Here is a 15896-nt window from a genome sequence, read left to right as displayed (position 1 = left end):
TTTGAGCTAGAACAAAACATAAAGTATGCTTATATCATCAACAGTTAGAATTTTAATGTGCAGTCAATGATGAGAGGTTGCTGAAGTTTTGTTTTGTCATCTTTATTCAGATTAGTCAATTTACAGACATGTCAGTAAAAGATCGATTAGTGATAGCATAAATCAATACACAGTGTTCGATAATGGAAAGCATAACTAAACTAGCTAGGGAACCTAACCAATTCTAAGCAGAACCCATGAAGACTCCTTTTTGGGAAAGAGTAGGAGTGAAAATAAAGGAAGAACTTCCCATAAAGAGCGGTTCTGGGATCTAAGTTGAGTTCCCTACAGCTGCAGTAGCAACCGTCAATGATTGAATGATCTCTGTAGTAGCATAGATCAGGAAAAGGGCATTAGATGAAAGAAAATAAGTCCCCTTTAGCAGTAGCTGTTGGTAACAAAGCAAAAGATCAACTCTCAAGAAGAAGAGCCGCAAGGTAAGGGAGATAGATCTGGATTTCTTGGGCTTGCATCAGGAACTCCTCTCCCTAACTAGAAGCACTCATTATTATAAACCCCACACTAATGTATTGAAACACTGGTAGGTATTAGCTCCTCCAGCCAAAGGAAACCGCTCATCCAATGGGGTTGTCAACTTCTGATGTCTCTTCTCCCGATTCCCACGTTAAATATTCACGCAGCTATATTGCTAAATATTGTTTCGGACTTTATTACAAGGAGGAAAGTTCTCTGAGAACCTTCTTACCTAAGCTAAAAGATGCACTATGAATTTCAGTGTGAAGGCAAAGGCCTGTCAGAGATGCGGAGGCAAGATAGCAATAATATTCTGATGAAGCATATATAAAATGTCTAAATCAATATTTATTATAACAATCACAGTAAGTGTCATTGTATTGAGGTAAACTACTTAACATGGGGCGAAGGAACTGAATGAAACACGACTTTGAAGTTGTCACAGTCTAAGCAAATTGCTGGTGCTAGGCAAAATAATCTAATAAACTTCTATCAAGTTGTGAGCAAGAGTCGAAAGAAAAAGGCTTTGTGGCCTAACACAAGTGCACATTTAAGAATATCTTAGTACAAAAATGTTTTAATTATATCATTTCATAAACTTTTTGTTAGCGCGCTTCCTCGACATGTGAAGAATTAATATATCTATTTGCAGTATTCATGAGGATTCTTTCACGTTATGAAAGGGGCACATTTTATCTGCGTGTCATTTTCTATGTGAAAACAATTCTGCAGCAGTTTAAACACTTTTTTTTAAAGTGCAATTCTAACACGATCTGCAAGTCGAATTTTATTTTCAAATTAATTTCCTCCAAAATTATGAGGTGGAAATAGAGAGAATGCCTCAATTCATTGTCAGTTCTTATTCTCTTCTTGACTCTTGTGTGTTGTATGTTTATGGCTTTGTACATGTGAGGCTTGGATGGTCTGAACAGGAGGGATGCTCTGAACTCCCGTTTTACAGCCCTCCTAGATGAATGGGATGGCTCATCAGTGGAAAATGCTTTAGACATTGTAGAACAGCATAAGTAAGGACTGGGAAGAGAAAGAATGTCCCTGAGTGTGTTTTTATGCAGTCATCACAAATTCTCTTATTTTTTGCTAGACATTCTCTTTAGGAGCGTCCCGTGCAGGTTAGAGTGGTGGGGTGGGAGAGTCGATAGATGGCGATGAGTGAAAATAAAAATGAAAAAACACTTACCTTGCGCTCGCCGCATCGCCGACTTGGCGATGTAGCGAGCGCAAGGTAAGTGGTTTTCTTTTTTTTTTTTTTACAACTTATTTTCCAGCGTCATCGTCTGTCGACTCCCCCCCCGCCTCACCGCAATTACCTGCATGGGCCGCTCCTTTAAACTGCTGGCCTTACATTAACCTTTTCTTGAAATGCCGTGAACAAGATACTTGGTTTGGATGGTAAGTTTTTAACTGCTGCTCTAAAACACCAAATGTGCTGTGCCTGCAGTGTGTTTACATTTGTATAATTTAGCTCCCATTGGTGAATATACCTTAGAAAGGGCTATCTATACCTCTTGAAAGCTGTGCTTTCTTGCATGGAAGCCCAGAGTCACTATTTCCTGAGGCATTAGCAGAAGCATCTAATAGTTCCTCGTTGCTGCCAATTATGCCTTACTTTTCCAAGTTCTCAAGGGTGCAGCCATTGGTGTGCTGAGTTACATTAAGGATGCACTTGGTTATCTTAGCAGTACTTCATGTAACTGCGAGAGGAACATCTTTGCAGTTTGTTTGAAATATTCTTATGGCAACATTGTCCTGTTCTGGTCTCTGTTCACATTGGTTGCCTTAGTACATTAAACTCTTGTTTTTAACAAACAGACTTTACTCAGATTCTAAACCTGATCCTAAATCATCCTTATTCTATCCCTTAACCACTTGTTCCTAAATGTGAGGAAATTATAGGTGCTTTTTTTTTCAATAGTATTTTTTAATGAAACGTTTAAACAAAAAAAATGCTTTCTGAGGGAAGATAGGATCAAATGTCAGGATACAGTTTTTTTAATATATGTTTTTATTTGCATTTCATATCTTCATACACGTGTTACTGTTATATTTTTTGCATCACGTTTGCTACATACAATTTATACATTTCTGCATAAGCTGTTTACGTGTGCGATAATGCAGTTAGGGCAACCTGTGGTTGCGATAGCTTTTACAAATGTCTTAAACCTGAATTGCACAATGGCTTTAGATATGCATAGCGAATCGGAGTGTGGAAGGGGCATGTCTAGGACACCTCTTCCAAATTAAGATTCGCAATGCTTTGTATAAATGGTTTGCTGCTGCAGTTTAGGTCGCAAGCCTTGGGTTGTTTCGGCTACCGTCTCCTCATACGAGGAGGCAACCTTTTCGGAAAGAGGAAAAAGTACATTGGGGGCCACTTGCCCTTTGTAAATAATAAAAAAAGTTTGTTTAAAACAAGAAAGTTAAAATTAAACGTTATTTTTTTTTTACAAAAGTAAAAACATTTCTGAAATGCAGACCTGTTTCCTTTACTGAAAACAGGGCATTTAAAAACAAGCATTGGCATAGCCAATAGGTCTCCCTTTTAGGAACTTATACGTGTTTAGCCAAGCAGCAGTTGATGTTGTTGCACCAAGGATATTGCGCTGCATGACTAAATACTTGTAAGGTCCCAAAAGCGAGACCTATTGGCTATGCCAATGCTTGTTTAAAATAGCACTGGCCCTGGTTAGCAGAGGCCAGGTTACAAGCAGAGGCAGCTACCAGTAGTATCATTCAACAAAAAGTGGGGTTCAACAGGGTAAAACAATGACTTTCTAACAGCTGCCATCTATGATTCTTAGGTGTGTGAAACAATATCCAGTAGGTGCCCTGTGGCATGAGTGGACTGAGTAACAATACGGTTCAAACCTAGAGCCATCTTTATGTAGGGTTAAGTCACTTTTGTACCAATCAACATAGTACATGTGTGACACAACCCTAAAATGGCATTTATTAAGCCATGCAAGGTCACTTGATAAATATGGAGTAACTCCGGACAGTGCAAATCGATGCGTGGCATACTCTCTGCCCCAGTGAGGTGTTCCATGGGTGTTCCTACACAACACTAAATTTATTTTCCAGGTTAGGTGTAAAAGGAGAAATATCTTTATGTATCCTTGTTACTTAATGCAAAAAATTAGGACCCCCTGTAACTAATAGACATGTTAGGACAGGGAAAATGCAATTGGGATTAGAATATCACTAGGCAACAATTGGGTCAAATACTATTAGAACTAGACCTAAATCAGAGGACTGATAATCAAGGAACAACTTAATGTGCCAGACAGTAATAGAGAAACACCTCCTTGTATTCTTGTCACAAAATATTTAAAAGGTGGCTAGGATTCATCAAGCAATACCTTAAACATAGTAACAATGACAAAATGAATATGTCAATGGCCACTCCCTATGGGTAGTTTTCCAGCTCTCACAGTTATTTTACAAGTCTGGACAGCAAGTGTTGTACATCAAAACATTCATTACAGTGCAATAGATGTCACAAAACAAGTAAACAATACAGATATACAGATGTTTGGCCACACTGAAACCGAACAATTATTTCATAATATGCAATCAGATACACAAAATGTGGAGATAGTTCTTGGAGGTGTTGATGCCCGTTTCGGCGAGTGTGCCGCTTTTGTCAGGAAAAGGAAACCACATTAAAAAGCATTATCTACATAATAAGGTGACAAGGTACATTAAGTAAAAACATCTCTCTCAGAAATTAAGAATTATAGGTGCACCCTCACTCAGAGCAAGGACTAACATTACAAAACAGCCTCGTAGAGTGAAAAGAATAAGGGAGGAATTGTTCTTTAGTGAATATCAGGCAATCTGAAAAAAATATAGAATTAGGGAGTATTAATCAAGTTCAAGACTGGTTAGGCATTTAAGTGTCAATAAAAGCTGAAGATTAAACTTTGAAAGTCAAGATCATAATTAATAAATGGCACCAAATTGCTCACCCAGACCAAAAGATACAAGAGATGGATTGCATCTCAAAGCAGTCCCAGGGACCTGTGATAGTCCAAATGAATGCTACAATAAAAAGTGAAAAAAGTGTGGTTATCACAGACAAAAAGAAACAGGGAAGTGTCTGGTAAGACATTTGTGCAATCTCCAATACCTGAAATTATGTCAGCGCTGGCTCAGGCGAGACCTAAAAAAAAGTACTTTATTTAAAAGTGATAGCAGGCATAGCGGTCTGCTGACCCCAGCAGGCCGCCCTCCCTGTGATGCTATCCTCTGTGTGAGTCACAATTTGCGACCTACCTCATTAATATTGATGCGATTGGCCGAATTACAGCCCACTCCAGAGATTTTGCTTACAGAACTATTAGTACATCGGTCGGTTACCAAAATCAGAATGGATTTGCGTTGGTGCACAATTTACGGCCAGTTTTTGAGAATCCATTCAGACTAAATCTGGCCCCTAATTGCCTTCTAAAATGCTTCCCTATTAAGTATGTATTAATATCAGAGGCACTATAAATTTGGCATACAGGACATGCCTCACTTTCTGCCTAAAACTCTCCATGATACCTTCAATCATTTGGGAGGGAAACAGCATCCTATGTGCTAGTTATACCACAAAAACAATACCTGCAGCCTTCAGCGAGTGTCTTATATTAGAATCATTGTACAGAGCATCAAGACTTATGATAAAAAGATAGCATCATTACACCTGTGGAAATCTTCCCTGTCTTCCCAACTGCTCCTGATCCCAAAGGGATCACAACACTGTTAGAAATAAGTCATTGAGAATACTCGTTTTTCTGCTTCAGCACTGTTTAAACCTGCCTTGCATTCCAAAACATCAGATTTATCCACAGCGTTTCCCTTGAGTGTGTTGAACAAGAAGTTACTTTAATCCTGGCTTCACCATCAGTATTTGCACAATCTTTCCCGCGAGATCACAGCTGAGGCTATTATGATGTCACCCCTAGCAGCAGAGGCTCCCCTGCCAACTCTTTGTGCAAAGATCCATGGTATGAAGATCTGTGGTGCTTGAAATGGATAAGACCAAGGAACGAAGGAAATGGAATAGACCTGTTTGAAAAAAAAGGTGTGTGTTGTGCTGAAACACTGTGTGGTGCTCTAAATCATGACACTAAAATGTATGTGCTTCTATGCTGCAGTGTTGTGGATGTATGACTTTGTAACCACAGAACACCAAGGCTGATTCAGTGATGGCAATACGTTTTTAAACTTCTCTTTGGGTTTATTTTTAACCAGGAATAACTGGATTTGTACCTTTCCGTGGACTCTCCAATGACCAACTTCAACAAGTCAGTACTGAGCAAAGTTTTGAAAAATGTCTTGGGCAGCAGGGGAAACAGGAGCAGAGATTTTGGCTCTAGGACTCGACTTGGTAAGAAGGCGGCGATCATGGTGCATTGTGAAGTCCATTGAATGAGAGAGGTTTCTATGTCACATGTGTGTAGACCGTGACCACAATAAGGATGTTAACTAATGTTAAACTCGGGCATTAATCGAGCTACATAAAGCTGATGCTCTTGAGGTTGAGCGAAAAACCAGTTTTGTTAATCACCTTAATATCTGAAAAATAGATTTTCTTTATTGCACATTATACACTCCTTAGAAATGCAGCTTCACAGTCCCTAAGAACTGAAAAACATCAGCTGGTAATCATGAATATTAAACTCGTCCATAATCCTTAAGGTATTTACATGCAAATACTCGGTTCACTGCCACCTCACTTGTTTTTCTTATTTAAATTCATTTATATTTGATTTAAATTCATAAACAAATCGATTACATCAGACATTACATGTTCCATCATGGTTTATAACATAGGCATAAAGGATGGAGGGTGTACAACTGACTACTTCCTGTTGAAGCCGCTACTGATGTGGGCTTCGGCATGCCTTGGATCAAGGGTCAAGGCTGATTTGCATATGGCCATGTCTGAACTGGGGTGGTGTGGAATGCAAGAAACGTTGGATTTAGGCCCAGATCTCTGTACTGGTGTGAATGTTTGACATTGTTCTGCATTCTGTCCATCAACTGTTGTTTTTGCAGTGGAGTTTCATCTGAGCATGTGGACCGGAATTTAGTGCCTGCCCATGTTCTCTAATATGGTTGGGGTTTCGCAGGAGTTGTAAAACAGTGAAAAAGAAGGGAGGTGGTGGGGGATGGGTGTATATGCTAATGGACAGTTATGCTGGTGTCATGTTTTGGACAAAGAGGGGGCGCACCAGGTATAGGTATTGTGGATGAGGGTGGAATTTGCTTGCCTATGGAGTGGGGGTGAGGGATATATTGCATTGCTGTCTTCGAGGTGGATTGAGGCCAGCTCAGGTGGCGAGGAGGGTACCAGTTGAATATTCGGTGAGGGTCCGGAGGTCACGGAGGTTGATCACTGCTGCCTCGCAGTGCTTCCAATGAAACCTTTGCTTATTTGTTTATGGCTGTCTTGAAGTCCTACTGGCTGTTGTTCTTGCCTTGCCTTCTACTCATCAGACCTAGCTGCATTTGGTTTACAGTTATGAAACTGCTTCTCAGGCTGTCAGAAATAAAAAAAAACAAGCATTTGCAATGCAATAGGTCTCGCATTAGGAAAGTTTGAGCTATTGGTATTGTAAATGACACATTTTTTATTTATGTGTTAGTTTTGAAAATAGCGAATTTAATAGCTTTGTCATTTACAATGCCAATAGTTTTAACTTCTGTAAATGTGACACCTATAGCATTTGTAACGCAATATGTGTTTTATTTAGGTGACTTAGATGTATTGATATTACAAATAGCAATAGTTTTACAAACAATTTAATAATTAATACTTAAATAAAAGTTATTGTAATTTATAATGACAGTAGCTTAAACTTTTGTAAATAACTTTTGTGAAGATTCTGTTCATTGTATTTTATTGTGACAAAAATCCAGGAACAGAAGTGAAATATTAACATCTTTTTGTGACATTTGTAATCAAGCTTGAAACATTGAGAGAAAATTTGAACCAGTTGTTGAATGGTTGCGCAGATTGATGCTGTGGTGGCGCAGAGTGATGTTTTGGTGGCGACGAGTGATGCTGTGGTGGTGCTGAGTGATACTGTGGTGGTGCGATAGAGTGAGTGCGATAGATAGAGGGAGGGAGGGTGGGAGGGCGATAGTGAGGGCGATAGACAGATAGTGTATTTATGTTGTATTGAGTAGAGTGTAAGTATGAGGTGTGTAATTATATGGCACAGAGTTGTATTATGTGGAGTGTATTTACGTTGCATTGAGAAGACTGTAATTATGTGGCGTGTAATTATCTGGCACTGAGTGGTAATATGGGGAGTGTATGTTGTATTCCGTAGAGTGTAATTATGTGGCGTGTAATTATCTGGCACTGAGTGGTATTAGGAGTGTATGTTGCATTGAGTGCATTGTAATTATGTAGAATATAATTATGTGGCACTGAGTGGTATTGTGTGGAGTGTATGTTGTAATCAGTAGAGTGTAATTGTGTGGAGTGTAATTATCTGGCACAGAGTGGTATTAGGAGTGTATGTTGCATTGAGTGCAGTGTAATTATTTAGCGTGTAATTATGTGGCACTGAGTGGTATTTGGAGTGTATGTTGCATTGAGTGCATTGTAATTATGTAGAATATAATTATGTGGCACTGAGTGGTATTGTGTGGAGTGTATGTTGTAATCAGTAGAGTGTAATTGTGTGGAGTGTAATTATCTGGCACAGAGTGGTATTAGGAGTGTATGTTGCATTGAGTGCAGTGTAATTATTTAGCGTGTAATTATGTGGCACTGAGTGGTATTTGGAGTGTATGTTGCATTGAGTGCAGTGTAATTATGTAGAATATAATTATGTGGCACTGAGTGGTATTGTGTGGAGTGTATGTTGTATTTAGTAGAGTGTAATTGTGTGATGTGTAATTATCTGGCACTGAGTGGTATTAGGAGTGCATGTTGCATTGAGTGCAGTGTAATTATTTAGCGTGTAATTATGTGGCACTGAGTGGTATTACGAGTGTATGTTTCCCTGAGTGCAGTGTAATTATGTGTAGTGTAATTATGTGGCACTGAGTGATATTTGGAGAGTATGTTTCCTTGAGTGCAGTGTAAGTGTGTGGGTGGGGGGTGGTATTTGTGTGTGTGGGTGTGAGGGGGGTGTGTGAGGGGGTGTGTGAAGGGGGGGGGAGTGTGAGTGGGGAGTGTGAGTGGGGGAGGGGAGTGTGAGTGGGGGAGGGGAGTGTGTGTGGGGGAGGGGAGTGTGTGTGGGGGGAGGGGAGTGTGTGTGGGGGGGAGGGGAGTGTGTGTGGGGGGGAGGGGAGTGTGTGTGGGGGGGGGAGGGGAGTGGGGGTGGGGGTGGGAGGGGAGTTTGTGTGGGGGGGAGGGGGGAATTTGCTCACCCTCCTATCTGTCCTGGAGAAAGTAACATCCATCCAAAAATTAAACAAGAAAGATCGTGATATATAAAAATACACATGGAAAAATCTCCTTTAAAATCCGAATGAAAGCAACCATTAACGTGGACACCCCTCCCTTTTATACGAAAAACATCAGCTGGAGACCTCGCTACCACAGGAAAAATACACGTTGACAGATCCTGAACCAGGAAGCCAGGCATCCTTGCCCGTGACATGGGCGGGGCCTGTGGCGCGTCCGGAAGAGGCCGGTGATGCTCGTTGTTGCGGGGATGCGCCGGAAAAGAGCACGGTGAATGGAGGGGGGGGATCTGTGTGTGCGCGCATGTGCGTTCGTGTGAGCCCCGTGAGTGGTGGGGGAGGGGGGTGCGTGCATGCGTGTGTGTGCCTGCCTGCCTGTGTGTATGCCTAGGGGGGGGTGCGGGGGGGGTGGGGGGTGTGCGCGTGGGAATGTGTGTGCGCATGCGTGACTTTGCCTGTGTGTGTACGCGCGCGATGGCCAGAAGCTCACTTGCGGTGAATGTTGAGAACAGGAGATGTGCACGGCGCCGGGCTGGGCGTGCGTGACCACGAGGTGAAATCGCCGATAAAAAGTGCGAGCACATCCCCTGTCTCACATTCATCGGAACACACCAACAAAAGATGTCTTTGCAGACAGAGTCAGTTGCCATGGGCGTGACAAACACGCCCAAAGGAGGGCCAGATAGCCCCTTCAGCACACACACAAAAAAAAAAGCATTTGGAAAGGCATAGGAAGGAACCAATTAAAAGTGGTGGGCGTGGCCAAACTCATACTGAATAGAGTGTGCCTCGCAGCGCATGTGCGCCGACTGTAGGATCGACCTGAAAATGTAAGAGCGAGAAAAGAATTAGGGAAAGAAACCTACAGTGGCATATCACGAGAGTGTGTCGGAAATAAAGATTTTTGAGGAATGCGCCGGAAAAGGTCGCGCTCGATGGAGACTAGAAGGCAATAATTACACAACCCGGCGTGGTCGAAAGCTCTGAGACTCCATAATTAAATATATGCATAGATAAAAAGAAAAGGAAGCGCCGCGTTTGTCGGAGGAGAGAGAATGAAAGCAGAAAGCCACGGAATGGAAAGAATAGGAAACGCTTGGCAGGGCTCGGATCGGAACTCATGCCAGGAACCTCCGCGCGCACTCGAGTGAAATGCACCCTATGTGAACTCAGCCTGGCTCCTGCACACAGCGCTCGAGCTTCAGAACGCTCGCGCCGTCCCGGTCAAGAAGTGCGCTGTACAAGGCGCAGCTACGAGTTCTAACCCCGGTTAAACGCCTCGGAAATGCTCGAAGAACCCACACACGAACCTGCTCGGCACCCAGGAATAGAGTGCAACATATCTAGAGGGGTTTAAACTGCTCACGGCTTCTCCGAACTTTGCAGAATGTAAAGTATGTTTACGAAATGCAAGAAGGAAACTAGCAGGAAATGCAGCAGGAGGTGGTGCGGGACAGCACGCAGCGTCCAAAATAAATAAATAAATAAATACCGCCTTCGGGTAAAGTCCGCGCTATATAAAAATGCATAAATAACTAAATACCGCAAATCACCGCCGTCACTCTGCCGGCCTGCGACCAGGAAGTCAGGCAGGCCGGCGCGACAACAGGAAGTAGGAAGGGCGGGAGCCTACCCCGCCTCCCACGGAAGAGCCGCGATTGGATGGAGCCGTGTTTGGAGCACCGGAGCAGGCAGGAGCCTACCCTGCACCCCGGTGCCGAAGGAGGGAAGAAGAGTCCTGCTGCCGGGCCCTGCAGCTGAGGAGAGCCGCCGCACGAAGGAAGCCGGTGAGTGGGTTGCTGGGGGGGGGGGGAAGCATGTGCGCGCGCGCGAGTGCGGGGGGGGGAAGCATGTGCGCGCGCGAGTGCGGGGGGGGAAGCATGTGCGCGAGTGCGGGCGGGGGCGGGCGGGCTTTGTATGTATGTATGTGTGCGTGCGTGTGTGTGACTGTGGGGGAGGGGGGTGTGTGTGTGTGAGCGAGTGTCTGTGTGCCTGTATGTGTGTGTCTGCGTGTGCATGCGCTCGCCTGTGTGTGCGTGCGTGCATGCAGAGGGGTGGGGGCTGCCTGCCCGCGTCTGTGTGAGCAAGGGCTGAGAGTTACTCTGCGCATGCGCGGGTACTCTGCGCATGCGCAGGTCAGACGCGCGCTCCCGCGGTGAAAACTGCGAGGAAAAACGCTCGTAACAGATTGGTGTCCTCATTCCCAATAACGGGCGACAAAAGGTCTGAAGCAGACACTCTCAATGCTCACGCATTGAGAGTAAGGTCTGCTCGACCTAAAAACTATTTTCATAGGTTCATTCACCAGTCTGCACTGTTTCTCATTAATGTAGTACTTGGTCAAGTGCAGACCACATCCCCTTCAACGTCTCACATATGAAGTTGGTTATTAACATGTAGACAACTGTCTAAGACACTCTTCTAAAGCCGCCTTCGGGTTTCAGTGAAACCGAGTGCAACTACTTGGTTGATGATATTGGGCTTAATTTAGATTTGGAGAAAAGAAGACTGCTGCATTTCTGAAGGATTTGCAAGATTTCACAAATTACATTTTTTCCTCCTGAGTCATCCATACCTGGATTGTCCTCTGGATTTAGGGCTCTTTCAAGATATTAGGACATTTTACAGTACATTATTATATTTGCAATCGCTGAAGTGTTTGGCCCGTACTCTCATTACTATATGTTCTTTGTAGGAAAGTAAGATCTACTTTCATGGTTACTCCCACTTTTTGCCTGGTGCTATGCTGTTTCTGACTAGTGTGACTGGAATCCTGCTAATCAGGACCCCAGTCTCTGTGCTTTCTGCCATAAATTGGTATGGTAAGTACCTAGGTACATCCCAAATTGGCTACTAGTGTACCCTTATTAGTCCCTAGTATATGGTACTAAGGTACCCAAGGCATAGGTACTCCAGGGGTCCCCCATGGCCTAAAGCATGTATTATGCCACCCATGAGGGACCACATACACTGTGGCAAAGGGCCGGCCAGTTCAACCTGTGTAAGCTGGTGCTAGCATCACTTACAACAGATATAGGTTCCCCTATATCTGAGGCCATTCCACTTAAAACCTATGAGTCACCCCTAAGGCAGGCCTTTCAATCCTGAAGGCAGAGTGCTTGGTTCTAAGTGTGAGGGTGCCCCTGCTTGAGGGGAACACCCCTACAACCTTCGGAGTCCGTTCTCCCGGGTTGTAAGTTCATCAGCCATTAAGATACATAGAGTGGCCATGCGTCATTACGCGATGGCTAACTCTAACCTGGCTGTAACGAACGCTGTCATGTTTGGTATCAAACATGTTGGGATCATACCCCCACACCGTTAACGGTGTGGGAGGTATGATCCCATGCACTGTAAAGCTCCTTTGGGAGGCCTTAGGTGCTGCTGGTACCAGTCTTCCAGAACCGGACAGCAAGCTAGGGCTGCTGCCAGAGACACACATTTCTGCCTTCCTGCTGCTGAGCCAAGCTTGAGCAGGGGAAGCCAGAGCAATAGATATCTTGTCACAGAGAGATGCAACCACCTCCCAGACAGGGTTTCGTGTATTGGGGCAGGGTGGGGACGCTTGCCAGCGACACATAGTCTTCGTGCAGGTCACATTTGGTGCCCTCCATGCATAGTCCAGTTCAAACCAGTCGCTCTGGTACGAAACTGGACAAAGTACAGGGAAGTATCCTACCCCTTGTCCCGCCCCTCCTTTGGGAGGGAACCCTAAATCGTTCCAACCCTTTCCTTAGGGTATTTAAGGGATTACCTGTGGGTGGCTCCCTAGATTCGTCGTGGGACAAGATGAATTTCAAGACACCACTTTCTCGCCCATCTGGGCACTCTGAACTTTGCTCTGGGCTTCAAGACTGCAACTGGGAAGACTCCTGCTGCTCCTGGTCTCGTCGCCCTGCTCGTCTGCTGCAACGTACGGGACTGTGCTCCATACAGGAACATTCCAAGGCCTATGGGCATCCAAGACACCTGAAGGGATCTCCCTTGAAGTGAAGGAGCCACTTCCCTGCATCTGCAGGCACCGCAAGTAAGCTGACCAGTCTGCTGATCCTTCTCACACAGACTCCCAAAGGCTTTGTAACACATGTGGTGGTTCTTTACATTCCTCAAGGCCTGCTCTATCCTCTCACCAAGTTTGAGGCCAGTATACCTCGTCGGATCCGCAGGAACCGAACCCCTAGGCACTGCTTCGACATGCTGTTGCAAAGGCTTGTTGGCTTCCTTCCTCTAAGATCTTTGGGCTCTAGGTAGCCCCAACCTCAAGCATCTCCAGTGATCAAGATCTTCGTCCTTACCACAGCACTTGCATCGTGGCTTGCATCCTTGGTGAGCTGCTCGAGGTCCTCTCACGACTCCAGTGCCTCCGGCCTGTGGGTCCACTTGTGGGCCATCTTTGAGTTCCACAGGCTCCCCTGATTGCTAGGGGCCTGCCTTCATTCCCCTGCTTGTGGTAAGTCATCTAGACCTTGCTGGTCCCAACACAGAACCTTCTTCACTTTCTAAGTTGGTTGCAGTTGCAAAGGCTTGTTGGTGCTCTTGATGGACACTGAACCCCCCCCTCAACGCTCAACATCCGACATGGGACAGCTTGTGCATGGCTCCTGGTCTTCAACAGTGTTGCCTGGTCCGCACACCTGTAGTTTCAAGGTAACCGTCAGTTCTCCTGCAACACTTGACATGGTGTGCATTCGTCTTCCGTGCCTCCTACTCACTCCTGAGTGACATAGACTCTGTCCCCTCTGCTTGCAGGTTCTTCACATCTTGATTCCACCTTTGGATTTCACCGGGTAATTTCACCTTCTCCAGCAGCAGCATCTTCCTGAAGTCCTCCATTGAGTTAGGCGATGGTTTCTGATGCCACTTCACACCAATGCACCCGGCTTCCCTGGTGAAGGTATCCTGGTTCCTAAGGTATCCACGCGTGGGGTGGCTCCCCAACCTTCTGTCTTCCACAGGGTTTCGTCAGGGTCCATTGGGAAGGGTCCTTTTCCTTTTAAATTGCAACAGCGATTTACCCTTTGACTTGTATTGAGCCCGCAGTCGTGTTCCCACTCTGCAAACGGCCTCTGTGGGGTTCCTGGTTACTTAACTCAGGTGGTTCCTTGGGTCCCTGGCACTTTTACGTCTTCTGGGTATAGTCTTGACTTGAGTCGTGGTTCGCATACCACTATTTTAGTATATGGTTTGATCTCCCGCTGGCAACCACCTTGTGTTGTGTGCTACTTACCTGTTTTCTTGCAACGTATTGTGTGCATTGCGTATATCTCTGGGTAGGAGATGTTTGTATGTGTTAGTGAGTGTCTTATAATAAATACATATTTTTTACGTTCTGGTAAAACAAGCTGCTATGCACTCCTTCTGGACTAAGCCTGAAGGCTGCTCTCCACAGTTTCCAGTTAGAGAGCTTTCTAAGGTTGTCTAAGACCACTAAAATCACCACAAGGGTTGTCTTGATTAGTGCAGATGTCCACTTACTTAAGTGTGCTCCATATACTAATCCAGCTTCTCACATTGGTGTACAGCGGTTGGGATTCAAGCCTGCATTGTTTTACCAGATAATCTTGGCGTGGGTTAATTGAAAAAACATCACTAATATTAGGCCCATACAACACAGCTCAGAATAAGTACATTTTTCTGAATTTGGGGTTGAGAAGTTAAGGGTCTAGCATAACCCTTTCTCCAACCTCGAGAGTTTAGTTTCCACTAGAGTAGGTAGGTGAAACACCTCACTACACATGAACCATGTCTTTAGTTGGGGATACCAGTGTACCCCAGTCTGTTAAGTACAGTGGTCTAAAGCCCCAGGAACTAGGGACCCTGTGTAGCCTTAGAAAGATAAAGACAAGTGGAAACCCCACCATTAAGCTGCTCTTAGAGCTGCTGCATCAGGATGATATCCATCCTGTCAGGGCTGAAGGACAGGAAGATGTGCGTGGGAATACTCCTGATGAGGGAGCATCAGGGGCTCTCTGCCAAACTCTGACCCCTCATGGTATAGTTCAGATGGCATAGACGAAATACCCTTTGTTCTTCCTGGGAGGGTCCAGAGTAGACCAAGGAGGTGTAGATCCTCCTCTGGAGGATCCAATGCTTCAGGAAATTCCATAGGGACCTTCATTTCTAGTAAGAGGGAAAACTCTTTAGACAGGAAATAGCAAATACTCGAACTTGAGAAAGCAAGACTTAAATTCAGGAGAGATCAGTTAGCCCTTGACAAAGAGTCCCTGGAAGTCCAGAAGGCAAGCAAGAAATTGGGACTAGAGTCCCACAGTGGCAGCAACAGTACCCTATAATCAGAGAATCTTCTTTTGACAATACAAACCTGAGCAGGACAGTCCCATAAATGGATCACTGCTTTGGAGAGGGCCTGCAAAGTTTAAAGGGTCCCTCAAGAGCAGTGGGCAGCTATCCTGTGGCTCTCCTTTGCTAACAAAGTTAAAGATGAGCTCCTCGCTGTTAGAGAAGAGAATGCTGACAATTACTCAGTACTGAAGAGTGCTCTCATAGATGGGTTTTGCTTAACCACTGACCATATAGAATTAAGTTCAGAGACACCCAGAAGGCACACACCCAGGAATGGGGAGATTTTGTAGACAGTGCTAATAAAGCTCTGGGAGGCTGGCTTCATGGAAGTAAGGTACAGGACTATGAAGGAGTGTACAATGTGATAATGAGGGAGCCCATCCTTAATAACTGACTGAATCAGCTTTTGCATCGGATGTATGGCGTTACAACGCATAATTTTACATCGCATACCATTACAACGCGATTTTTACAACGCAGGATCCAGTACAATGCATGCCTTTACAACACATGACATTACATAGCAGATGCTATTACAGCGCATGCCATTACAACGTAAGTATAGGTAAGTATATCTTTTTTTTAAAAAAAATTGTAATTAATTTAATTTAATTAATTTTATTTAATTAATTTAATTTATTTAAAGTTTT

General features: G+C 44.3%; 1 protein-coding gene across 3 annotated transcripts in view; it reads left to right on the top strand.

Moving 5' to 3' along the window:
* IQCE (IQ motif containing E) overlaps window positions 1-15896 on the top strand; it is a 272321-nt gene that overhangs the window by 22614 nt on the left and 233811 nt on the right. For all 3 annotated transcript variants that reach the window (XM_086940632.1, XM_086940634.1, XM_086940633.1), the window contains exon 2: window positions 5770-5905. In XM_086940632.1, coding sequence (XP_086796758.1) covers window positions 5849-5905 — 57 coding nt within the window. In that variant the 5' untranslated portion in view covers window positions 5770-5848. The remainder of the gene's footprint in view (window positions 1-5769; window positions 5906-15896) is intronic.

The sequence above is a fragment of the Lissotriton vulgaris genome, chromosome 10, assembly GCF_964263255.1.
Source record: "Lissotriton vulgaris chromosome 10, aLisVul1.2, whole genome shotgun sequence".
Classification (NCBI taxonomy): domain Eukaryota; kingdom Metazoa; phylum Chordata; class Amphibia; order Caudata; family Salamandridae; genus Lissotriton; species Lissotriton vulgaris.
Note: the sequence above shows the minus strand (reverse complement) of the source record. Positions and strands in the feature narration are given on the sequence as shown.